The 12,979-nt window shown below is 45.1% G+C and overlaps 1 protein-coding gene and 1 pseudogene across 2 annotated transcripts in view; both read right to left on the minus strand.

Moving 5' to 3' along the window:
* Positions 1 to 1,184: 1,184 nt before the first annotated feature.
* The window catches only part of TMC8 (transmembrane channel like 8), a 719,897-nt gene continuing 708,102 nt past the window's right edge, over positions 1,185 to 12,979 (minus strand). For both annotated transcript variants that reach the window (XM_069655257.1, XM_069655258.1), the window contains one exon: positions 1,185 to 1,758. In XM_069655257.1, the coding sequence (XP_069511358.1) occupies positions 1,687 to 1,758 (72 nt within the window). In that variant the 3' untranslated portion in view covers positions 1,185 to 1,686. The remainder of the gene's footprint in view (positions 1,759 to 12,979) is intronic.
* Positions 7,749 to 8,460, minus strand: LOC138581952 (N-alpha-acetyltransferase 50-like; annotated as a pseudogene).

Below are 12,979 nucleotides of genomic sequence, written 5' to 3' on the forward strand. Positions count from 1 at the left end.
CCAAGAGGATATTGCATGTAGAACAGGCGAGAAATAGAGGTACACAGATCGATCAGGTGAATATTCGAAAATATTGTACATTTCGAATAAATCTATTTAGAAAAAGTTTAACTCGGTGAAATTGCTTTCAGCATAATATACGGAAATGGTTTGCTGTTGAGCTTTTGTGCTCGAATGAGGGCAGTTATGAAAATTCCATTGCGTTTCCTTCTGGGGTGCTTGGTTTTCACCTAGTATCCTTGTTTGAATGAATTTCATGGTAAGGATCATAGTGAGGTGTTTGGCAAAGCCATATTGTAATTGTTTATTTGTAAAGCGCTTATACAGAAATTAAGTGCTTCAAAGCGCTTCAAGGCGGGAAGGTAACAAGGGAGTACAGTCGTCATTCTTAGGCCTTCAAGATTTTGAATGATCAAACAACAATAACTAGCATACTAGGCCAGAGGCATATCTACTAGTGTAAGTGTGTGACAAAGAGTAAGGAGAGATGGGGAGAGGGGGACAAGGGATATGAACATACAGTACAATAAACTACAGTACTAGGCCTGGCTAGGGAGGGGAGACAGAGGGAGGACCGGACACACAGACTTGCTAGGCCAAGTACATTCAGGGTCGTGCAAGTGCATAGAGACAGAGAGTGCGAGGGAGTGGGACAGGTGCACCCATTCCATCAGGGGTCAGGGTTAAGTGGTTGCCCCTCTCATGGAGCATAATGCAGTAGTGCCAAGCAAAGTGCAGAGGCCCGGAGACAAGTGCAGGACTGGCGGGGGAGCCTGGGACTTGTAGGGCTCTGGGGGTGCACCAGGCGACCAGTCAGAGAGCTGAGCAGGTTGGGGGAAGAGAAAGAAGGCGGGAAAGCAGCGAAATTCAAATCGCTTCAAAGGATCAAGTGCCCCCCAGCAGGTGACATCTAGTATTGGACCACCATGGAGTTTTATTATACGAAACAGAGTATTTGTGGTAGTCATGGGTGGATGGGTATGTTTTTCAAGCTGTAGGGTATTATGTCTCATCATTTGGATCAGTAATGTTTGCTTCCTTCAGTGAGCTCTTTTTATTTGCTGGCATGACTGGATTTTCTTATTGTTTTCAGAATGTGCGATGTTAGGGTATTTATATATTTCTAGGATATTCTTTGAGTTATGGTTTTGCATGTTTTGTACTTTGCAATGAAAAAAGACAAGAAAAAATATGTTTTTTATTCTTGTTTCATGATTGCAATACTTTGGATGACATTGACAAGATCAAAATGTGTAACTTTACATAAACATTTAGGTTCTGCATTTGTTTAAAGTGGGCCACTAAGAGATTAAATGCAGTCAAACCAATTAGATCACAAATAATTCCACATACAGACATCTGCTTTAGAATAAGTAGTTTGTCCCATCTCCTTGGAGGAGGAAGCTGCAGTCGCATGTACCAGCAGTGTGGTGCACTTCGCAGCGTCTTCAGGCGTCCTGGGCCAGCAGTGCATTGCCACTGTGACATGCAAAGATGATTCTAGTTCAGCAGGGAAATTGACCACAATGAGTTGTTGAGTGGATGGGATGCATGGGGAAGACTTGTCCAGCCGTGCAGTGCAGTTCAGAGACCCTGGGGGGTCCTGGTCCAGTCCAGCTTACAGTTCTAAGAGGCATTAGTCCAGAAATACACCTAAGATCCTTAGCGGGTCTAGGCGAACACAGCTCACAGCGCTTGGCGAGATCCTCTCATTGCTGAAGACAACTCCTCCACCAGAAACCTCTTATCTTTGGCTTGCTGAAATAGAGCACATTTAGTCAATAGAATGCCCTTCAACACGCAATTGTAAAAACAATTTGCAAACCTTTGTAAAATCATTATGCAAATATTAGATCTCAGTGCCCATTGGTGAAGACATGCCCGCATTTTGTAAATTATTTTTAAAACAATTTCCCAAGAATTCTACGCCCTTTATACAGGGGTTACATGCCATGTTTACAATTGATATTGATATTTTATTTCTATCGCGCTCGTACACAAGTGTTTCAGAGTGCGACAAGGAAAGGGAGGGGAACAGGGGAATTCAAAACAGCGATCTTACTAGGCCCAGTGACATTGAGAACGCGCAAGTGCATGGGAGAGGGGGAGGGGAAAAGTGCATGGAAGGGGGGAGAAGTGGAAAGTGCGAAGCAGAGGAGAAACCGATAAATAACAATAAATAAATAATAAAGGCAACAAACAGTGGTAGTGCAGCCAACAATTTGCAAGTGCTAGGTTTAAGGCAGCAGACAGGGTAGGTCTGATAAGTGCAGGAAGAAAAAGGGGGGGCTCTATGGGTACAGATACATACCCCACTGCAAGGGGTGGGGCGAGCAGGTACCTGGGCCTGGAGGACAGAGTGGCCAGGTGCACGGTGCCAAGAGAGAACCAATCAGCAGGGGAGAGGGGGAGCAAAGGCAGAAGAAAAAAGGAAGGTCTTGAGGTGCTTCCGGAACCAGAGATGTTTCTCCTCAAGTTTTAGAGTGGCAGGGAGGCTGTTCCAGAGGGAGGCCCCAGCCAAAGACAGAGATCTACCCCCAGCTCGTTTCTTTGACAAACGACTGACCCTGAGGGAGTCAGAGGTAGAGGAGCGAAGAGATCGAGAGGGGAGGTATTTGCAGAGGGATAGCTGTAGGTATTTTGGACCCAGGCCCCAGAAAGCCTTGTGGACAATTCAGAGGGTTTTGAATTTAATCATTGCATCCACTGGGAGCCAATGGAGAGATTTCAGAGCTGGAGAGATATGATCCCAGGGCTTGAGGCCAAGAACAAGTCTTGCAGTCCTGTTCTGGATTAGTTGTAGAGGGCGGAGAGTAGAGGCAGGTAGATTTAGAAAGAGACTGTTACAATAGTCCAACAAAGAGAGAACCAGAGCTTGGGATACCATGAGCTTCTGCGGAAGGTGAGGAAAGGCAGAGTACCTCTGAGGAGGTGCAGTAGGAAATTTGACTTTTTAGAGACCTCAGAGATGTGGGCGGAGAAGGAAAGGGTGGAGTCAAAGATGACCCGAGGTACTTAGCCTCGCAGGTGGGGATAGGAGGAAGGCCAAGGGAGGCCGGCCAGAGAGTGAGGGGAAAGGATGGTGAAGGTGTGCCGATGAGGAGGATCTCTGTCTTGCTGGCATTCACACAAAGATCATTGGCGGCACACCAATCTTGAATGGCAGTTAGGCAATCAGAGATGAGAGAGGGAGAGGAGGTGGCAGAGGGCAGCCTGAAAATGAGCTGAGTGTCATCAGCGTGGCACTGGAAATTTGAGCAGAAAGTGGCAATGCAGTGGGCGAGAGTTGCCAGGTATTGGTTGAAAAACCAGGGCGAGAGGTTAGACCCCTGGGGAACACTACAGGTAGAGAGGAAGATAGATGAAAGGAAGGACCCAAGTTGGACCCGGGAGGGTCGATCTGAGAGGAAAGAGGTCAGCCAGGTCAGAGCCGGATCAGTGATACCCAGGTTTTCACAGAGACGGTTGAGCAGGATGGTATGGTTGACCGGTTGACCGTGTCGAAGACAGAAGAGTGATCGAGGAGCATGAGGACAGAGGGAATGTTAGAGTCAAGGTTGGAGAGCAGATCTTCACGAATGTTCAGGAGAGCAGTTTCCGTGCTTCTGGCAGCTCTAAGGCCAGACTGGTGGTCATGGAGACAGTCAACATAATTGGCATGAAGGTTAAGTTGAGAGATGGCCAACATTTCCAGGAGTTTGCCCAGAAGGGGAGTAATGGAAATTGGGTGATAGTTAGCTGGACAAGAAGGATCAGCTGTGGGTTTCTTGAGAAGAGGATGCACAAGGGAGTGCTTCAGAGGGGTGGTGAAGGATCCTGAGGCAAAGGAGTGGTTGCAAAAATCAGCAGGGGCCGGAGCGAGGGTGTCAATGTGGTCCTTGATGGTTTTAGAGGAACTTGGAGACCTCGTCAGGGGAGAAAAGAGGAAAGGACGAGAAGGATGGTGGGGGGGTGGCTAAAGGAGGGTCAATGAGTCGGCTCACTTGCTAGATCATTCATTCTATGTTTATTTTTTATAACAATGCAGTGCTCTTTTTATAATAATTTTAGTCATTAGACTTCCACACCCTTTTTAGAATAATCTTTTAAAATACTGTACATTTCCTACAAGTATTATTCATACTCAAAACGGATACTGTCTGCTTTTAAAAGTATGCATTTATTTTAAAATAGGAATTTGCTGAGTAACTCTCCAGTCATTACACCTGGATTATGCATAGGTTTTACAAAAAGTCTCCAGACATTTTAAAGTAATCCTGCACAGCTTTTAAAAGAATTCTGCAAAGCCTTGCACGAGATTGAAGTTCCATACGTAAATCATTTTCAAAAGTAATAGATTTTACACAAAACAATAGTGCATCATGAAAATAGCGGAATTCCAAACTGACTACACAATCTAGAGACAAACGGACGGATACAGGTAGACAAATAGTCACAAAATATACATAATCATACAGAAGGGTACATACATACCATTATACACACAGGAAGGCATAGACTCACAACCACATAACATCTGCACACAGGAATGTGCGGAAAACATTAGGGAACTATCTCTGATTATCAAATGCTGGGGGCAGCTTGCACCTTGGTATACTGTACCAAGCAAAATACTTGATATGTGTGGCATGGTCTGTCTTCTATGTCTATTGTTACCCTTCCTCTTGATAGTTATCTGTTCTTTCCCTCTGGGGCCTGACCATTAGTCCCATGCTTAGTGAATAGGATCAAGGCTCCTGAGTGTACATGAATTGTATTAGTTTATAGGAAGTGGCAAAATGAGGTACACAGAGAAATCTAGAATTACTTACACTGACGTAGGATGCCAGAAGTATTATATGTATGAGAGCTGAACAATTAGAACGAAAATGTACATATGAACCACTAAGAAATTAGGCATTAGAAGGGTTGCCATGTTTGTTGCACCACGGAAGCGGGAAAGAACTCCAGGCATTCCAAATAGAAAGTGGTAGGACCCATAATGCACTGCAGGATGCCTAGCACGTCACTAGATGGAACGAGGATGTGTACGTGAGAAATGATACACGTGACCAAATGAAGTGGGGATGTACAAACAAGAGATGACAGGATACGGTACCATACATGCCAACCGTCCCGATTTAGGCGGGAGACTCCTGATTTTTCTGTGAAAAATGTTGCTATTTTTCACATTCTCCCGTCTAAAATAATCCCAGCCCCAATTCATTCCAATGGGAGACTTTATGTCTCCCGATTTCGCTGACGAAATTTCCCTTCCAGGTGCCTTGGGATGTTGACATGTATGCGGTACCATGAATGATTATGTTACTGATAACAAACCAAATTGGAGACGGGAATTTTTGCTTCAACAAAATCCTTGAGAACCTAGGCTGCTTCGCCGATCAGACTTAAACAGTAGCTAAATGTGCTACCCAGGTGTGTGATGAAGGCCCTGCTCTGCTCTGCAGATCTCCAGACATGTGACCAACATGGCTGGGTGTCTCCCCAAGTGGAAGAAGGACTCGGGGTGTTATGGGAAGGATCCCATTTCACTTTTTATTTAGTCCCTGTCTCAGGGCAGGGAACAGTCACATTCCCACCACTGACACTACTTTCAGTTTAAGTGAATTGAGCAATGGCGATCATGTAGAACCGACAGCAGCTGCATTCTCCGCTCACCTAATGTGGGTGCAGGAATCCCATATAAATCTCCAGTGAGAAAGAAAGTGGCCTGAATTAGGTAAGAAGCTTAACAATCAGTGAGCCAACCATTGCGCAAGCCCACCAGTATCTTAAGTCTCACATACAGTTAAGTACAGATAGGCTAAGGATTTATAACCTAGCTGCAGAGTCAGGGCATGACCACCAGAGAGAGGACCACCCAAGAGCAGAGGCTAGCTAGTCCCAAGTCCCTCATCAGAACTGGAAGACCTCCTCAGGGGTCGGACACACCAGTCAATCCCTACACATCTGTAAGAAGAGACATACCTGAATCCGGCCCCTCCCACCCAAAGAGAGGCTGGAAAGCAGGATCAGGGTGTGTCAGGGAGAGAGAGTAACCATCCAAGGCAGAGGGACGAGCCAATCCCAAGTCCCACATCAGAGCTGTAAGACATCTCATTCCATCACAGCTAACACATCTGATCTCGCTTTCCCCAAAGAGAGGGTGAAAGGTAGGGAGATTGAGACTAGAGAGTGAAGGCAGGTGGTTGCAGGACAGAGCAAGAGAGTGAGCAAGACCTAAGAAGCTGGAGAATAGGTCCAGGAGGCTGGCCATTACTCAAACCAGGAGATAGAAGATACACAAGAAATCAGTATACAACACAAAGAGTATTGGAGCAAGAAGCAAGGACTGCAAGAGTGGTGGCCAAAGAGGGTGTACTTATTGAGAAAGATGGTGAAGTCCTGATGGTTTGGGGAGGTGCCCAGAGAGTTGCAGAAGGTGGTTGAAATCTAGAGACCATTGAGCTAGAAAGTAGAGTGAAAGCGGGTGATGCCCTGAAATTAAAGAAATACTTCCAAGAAGATGTTGGCTAGAAAAACAAAGGCATCTAAAGACGAGAAATGTGCATTCTTTTCATGGTAGCATTAATTAGGATGCTTAGTGTAGCCATTTCAAAAACCTGTATGCTATTGGCAATGACCCCATTGCAGTAGGATATAATAGAAGTGTTACTAATCTAACCTCTGACTAATCTGACCTCAACACAGCCAATAGCACCATTTACGTATAGGTGAGATTTGGAGTGCGATTGTCTACCAAAACACTGGCAATGCACCAGGCCCTGAAAAGGTGCCGGTAGACCTATTTAAGAAGCTGGATATATGGTCCTCCATCTTATACAGACTATTTAATGCCATTTTGGCAGCGTTGGTGGCACCCATTTCATGGACTAAGACACAGATATTCCCTGTATTCAAAAAAGGGGATTTAGGCAATCCAGCAAACTATCGCCCAATCTCGCTCCTTGATGCGTGGGGACAGTTTTTCGCAAGGACAGTCCAGGAGAGGTTGCAATCTTGGGTGACAGATGCAATCCCCTAGCAGGCGTCCAGCATGGCCTTAGCACTATCTATCAGGCTTTCTGCTTTTACGTACTACAGCAAAATGATGTAGTCCTCAGAAAGATTATTCTATATGTTATTTTCATTAACCTGAGAACCGTATTTGATGCTGTGCCCAGGGACAAGTTGTGGAATTCACTTATCACCAAAGGTATACCTGATTATTTGATTATAGCTATACAACTGCTGGGTCATAATAAGGAATTATTTCTTTCTTTTTTTTAATGTTTAAAACTGTTTAATATTCAACTTGAAACTGTTAAAATGAAGTCTTGACGAAATGCTCAAATAGAGGTGTGGAGTGCATAGCAAAGTCCTTTCTCTTGCTTGGAAAAACCCATGGATGTGTGAACCAAATAACTGGATAGTTATTCTTTCATCGTTTTATAAATAGATACAGATATATGTCTAAATTCTGCCCTTCATTGTGAAAGCAGAAGAAAAACTCTTCACCCATTCTCCCAATTGATAATATCTAAAGAAATGTTTGGGGACATCCCCATTCCAAAACCAAAGCAAACGCACACCCCTTTGCCAAGAAGACCCAAAGCATGTTTAAAAACAAAACCAAAACAGAAAGTGAGTTTCCAGTCCGGAGTAAAATATTTCAATTGTGTGGGGGTCAGCAAAGACATATTAGAATTGTATATCTAAGAAATGGAGGTGGAAAAATCTGCTTTTGATGAGCCTCTTATTTGGCAACAGTGTTCACTGATTAAATAGGATTTGTTAATTGTCAGTCTTCTGCACATCTGCATTCTGGGCAAGGGAAGTGCTCTTGGGGTTTTTCTGTAGCACATGGGCATCTGCTGGCTCTTTCCTCTTGTAATAGTTTTTCTTGGTCTGAATTATCTCAAAACCAAACTTTCTGTAGAAGTAGATCACTGACTCGTTGCTTATCTGGACGTGAAGATAAATGTTGTCAAAGGTACAGTGTTTTTCACAGATGTTTTCCGACATGACTCAACATTTTTGTTCCTATACCTAGCCTGCGGCATGGTGCAAGGCAACCAAGTGTCATAATGTAGAGCCTCTTCTGATTCAGGGAGTTATCCACCCGACAGCACACAGCGCCCACTGCAATGTCATTGAAATATGCAAGTTTGCCAGCTCCCCAACCTCCAGAACATCGTTGTAGAATTTGTCGTTGTAACTGACTGGAAAAATGACCTGGTTTAGTCTCTTCAGTTGCTTGATGTTGTGTGGCATGACATCCCCCAGCTCGATTCGGCTACCCTTCATGTCGCTCGGCCCTCAGGGAAACTTCCAGAAGGCGCTAGACTCCCGCCGTGTTAAGGGGTGCAGGGTGTTCGGCTTGCGGTACGGGGGATATTGCTGTGGGCTGAGGCCTCCTCCCCCGAGCTCTCCCACCACATGTGGCTGCCGCTCCCTCACTCTCCAACCAGACACACCTGATCTTTCCACAAGGAAGCAACTGTGAGTGAAGTCTATTGGGGGATCAGAACAAACCGATAAAGACTCAGAGCGGAGTTAGGCTGGGCTGCATCCTCGCCTCCTCCTTGTTTGTTTGTTTAGTATTTATTATGCACATAAGACCCAAGGGTAACAGGGCGCAGGAGAATAAGAAGTTGTACAGCTTGGTGCATGGTTACAAAATTGCAGTGTAACAAAGACAGTGCATGGTTACAACATTACAGGGTATCAAAGACAGGTGGTTGCAGATCATGTTTTGCATCTACTTAAATGGCTTAGTAGAAGAGTTGCTTGCACTTCTGGCAATTGGTTTCCGGTTAAAGGGTCGACTATATTGTTTCGAAATACAATCGTTTCGAAACAAAAGGACTGAAAAAAAAAGTCGAAAGCCTTTTTTTTAATGGTTTTTTTTGTTGCTTTTATATAGGAAAAAAAGATGGTTTTTACACTAAAAACAGGGGTTTGGAAGGCTAACCCCAAAAAATAAAAAAGTACATTCGACTTTTTTTTTCTTGGTCCTTTTGGCTAGAAACTATTGCATTCCAAACAATTGCATTCGACCCTTTCACCTACAACCCTGCCAGATTCCCCACACTGTGATAAGATCCCGTAATTACTATCCACTGATGTAATCTCTTCCACGAACTCCGCAAATCTATCGACCTGGAAAGTAATGCCTCCAAAACTAAATCACTATGTTTTTACGCACCACGCAGGAAGCCACATAGACTGCCAACATTAATGGATGGCGAGTGCACGGAATAAAAAAAGTTACATTGTACGACTATCCAAGGCTGAGATTTACAAGCAATTGTAGGTGGGTTGAGCAATTGGATAAACTAATGTCTTCCTCGAAAGAATCTGCTCTGCATTAGCAAGGTTTGCTTGGGTACATGGCAATGGAGCCCTTATTCCAATGTTGGAGATTTATAAGCTCCAGGCAAGAGCAGCTGCACTTTGTGACACTCAACTATTGGGTGTGACGAATCCCTGGATGTCGTCACTTCTCCCCGAAGGAGAGCCCCTTCCCATGAGGCCAGGGAGGTGAGGCCACTACCCAACAGTACCCCTGGGTTTGGTGCAAAGTGGGAGGATCTAATTGGGAGAGACTCCCACTCTGGAGATACGGACGGACCAAGGGAGAACGCAGTATAATCAACTCACACCATCACCACTCAAAACCCCACACAATGTACAACCCGACACAATAACTAATGTCCCAATGTATATGTGAGGGGCCATCAGTCTAACATCTACCGGTACGAGGAAGAGTCCTGACTACCCAAGAGACTCCAATGTATTAAGGAGTGAGACGAGGAGAAGGTGTGGAACTATGAATAATGCTACTGGGAACTATCGTGTTCAGGAAAGCACATTGAAGAAACCAAGATAAAAAGCGACGACGGACTAAGCATGTTGTCAAGCCATCCATGTTGGAGCCGAGGACCGAGCCGTGGTCTGGCATGGGAAGAAATGAAGGCTTCAAAATGGGACCCAAGAGCTTATGAAGCAGAGGTCCAGGCCATCGAAGAAGCCGGATCACACGGTCGAGCACAGATGCACATTCTGCAAGGGGCCAGAGGCTGCAGAGCCGCCGCAGTACACCAGAAGGAGAGGGACGCCACCGAAAGAGAGAACTCACAGAAGGAAGAGCCTCAGACCGACCGGAGCACGCCGGCGGGGACACTAAAGGTACTTGGGTTGCCGGGACAGTTGGTTCTGGCTCAACAGAGTCAAGGAAGACTCAAAAACCAGAGAATGAAAGCCAAGACCCACAGAGTAGTGGCAAGAAAAGAAGGGAACTTCTGGGGCAAAGACGAACATTAATTATGCCAAATATCAAGAGAGAAATATTGTGAACAGAAAAGGGGAGGAACTCCTGAAGAGGGGACAGTGCATAACCTTCCCACAACATGAAAGTCAGAAGGACTTTGTCAATCATCTTTTCCATCACAGCACTTGGCAGGTTAGTGAACCAAATCTAAGTAAGCCAAGGGAACTTTGTAAATCATGGTTGTCATGACAGTACCTTGCAGGATAGTGAACCAGGTCTGTCCAACAAACTGAAAAGAGAAATACGGATCTGGATCCCACGATCTGAAAAGGTAAGAGAGAGCGACCTTCTACCTTGTGGCTGTACTTGGCAAGGCATAAGACCAAGTGGGCTTTACTGGGGAAACCTGGGTCAAGGATCATACTTGCACGTGAACGGAAGATAGCACAGGGGCAACACGTTGGTCTTGGAAGCAAGACCATGCAGAGTAACAGAGGTTTGAATGCCGGATCTGCGCTTAGAAACTGAACTCAGGTATTAGACGCGTTAGAAAAAGCCGATAAATAAATAAAATAAAATACATTAACTGTTCAGAAAGAAGGAAAACAGTGAAACAAGGATCATCAGGGGAAGGGAGTCATTCCCCCTGAGCATCATTCAGGGTAAAGTTACTGTGAAAACTAAGATACCAGGAGAAGGGAGCCATTCTCCTGATAGCACTACATCCACAGGGGATAAAGCCAAGAAACCTGGGTAAGTCATTCCCCCAAGTTAGAGAAAAGCCACAGTCAAGAGAAGGGAGTAATTCTCTTGACAATTAAGAGAACTGAATACGGAACCTTGAAGCCAGGGGAAGGGAGTCATCCCCCTCACCCCCCGGCAAGACAAGTACTGTGTTGGGAACAAGTGATCCAGGGGAAGGGGAGTCATTGCCTCTGGGGTGAAGAAACAGTGAACATTCTGATACCGAGTGTTATAGGATTGACAGACCTTTGTCTGTGAAGTATTGGGCACAGGGGATGTGAGTCATTCCCCCTGGTTAAGAACTTGCAACCAGAACTGTGCCAACTAGTCCAGGAGAAGGGAGTCATTCTCCTGGACCAAGAACATTGACACAACCTTCTAGTTTAAATTATACATGTAAGGGACAGAATTAGAGATGTTGATACTGAACGCTGGACTCTTTAGTTTCCAAGGACATTCTGACAGACCCCTTTAGCATTTTTGATGAGGCAGGGAAAACCCTAATAGCAATAGGGAAAGTTAGGTTTTTGCTTCCTTTTCTTGGTGAATAAAAGTCTATAGCAACCATGTCAGATGTGTTCCAGTCTCCTCCTTCTGCACGCTTACTGGTGGTACCATAATACAGCAAGCCTTTCAATAAAGGAGAACACATTTTGGAAAAAAGGTGCTAAGTGTCTCTAAAAACACATCAAACTTGCCTTTATAATTAGAAACTGCCATTAGATCCATTGCAGCTATAACAGAATTTAGACGAGTGCTTTATTGGATGCGTTTGTGTGCCCCCCCCCCACTCTCACAAAATATAAAGAAGCTTTGAAAGTCTTGTTGACACAGGAAGGGGCACAATCCCTTCCCTGGTAACACCATGTAAAGAATATGCTGTTGAATTTAGGCTTTTCAAAGTTGTGGCCCACCCCAGGAAGCATTGATGGTGGGGCAAAATCTAAGATAAAAGAAGCATATAACATGCATTAACTTAATTCTGCTAAGGAGGTTTGCGAGTTCTCCAAATATCTATTGCTCCTTTTGGGATGTATTATGAAAAATATCTTGTCTGATCACTCTGTTTTAGATTTCGGCTCAACACACTGCCCCTTGCGCAGTTTAAACATTCCTGGATCATGTTGAATGAAGATGTGTCCCTCTTGTAAAGCTAGAGGGGAGAATGTGCTACATTTCCTCTTTCCCTGTCCTCTTTCTCTGTCTTTACTATGAAGCCCTGTGTTGTCTATATTTCAATCCGTTACTGAGAAGCAATGGCATAACCACAGTATCTGACACCATGCTCTTCTGTAAGGCAACATATGATATGGATGTGGTTCAGCCTCGAAGAATATACATAGGTCCTGGTTGAAAGGAGAGAAGATAGACAAATGGGCTGTCATTGGTTCACTGTTACTGTATTGACTGTTTTTTAGACAAATAAATGTATGAAACTCTTTCACTATGTTTGTTTACTTTTGTATTGTTTCACATATTTTATTACTGTATCACATTTTATGGCTGTTACGACCCTGGCGGAAAGTGACTGACCGGACCGCCACAGCGTAAATAGCGTTTCCGCCATTGCACGAAGGAGCAAAGTGCGGCCCATTCCGACCCATCGGGCACGAGCACCACGGCATGGCGGAAGTGCAAAATCCGCGATGGCGGAAATGACCCCAAAACGGCCCACACCGCCGCCGTACGGCGCCCTAGGTGCAATACCGCCACCCATCACAGCGGACACCGCAGTGTGCGCCTACCGGAAAGTACGGTGACCGTAAATATACGGAAACGGAAGTAAAAACATGGGCCCGGAACGGGAAACATCCCGCCGTACACCTATAAAACCACTAAAACCACACAACCAGCAAAAACACTACCCTGAGACACACCCCAACCCGTCATCCACCCTAGCGAAACCAAGAAAAATGGGAAAAGTAGCGAAGAAAGCGTGCGACCGCAAGCGGCAGGTCCACTTCTCCCGTGAGGAACTCACCG

This window comes from Ambystoma mexicanum, chromosome 3q (assembly GCF_040938575.1).
Source record: "Ambystoma mexicanum isolate Mex_15411 chromosome 3q, UKY_AmexF1_1, whole genome shotgun sequence".
Taxonomy (NCBI): Eukaryota; Metazoa; Chordata; class Amphibia; order Caudata; family Ambystomatidae; genus Ambystoma; species Ambystoma mexicanum.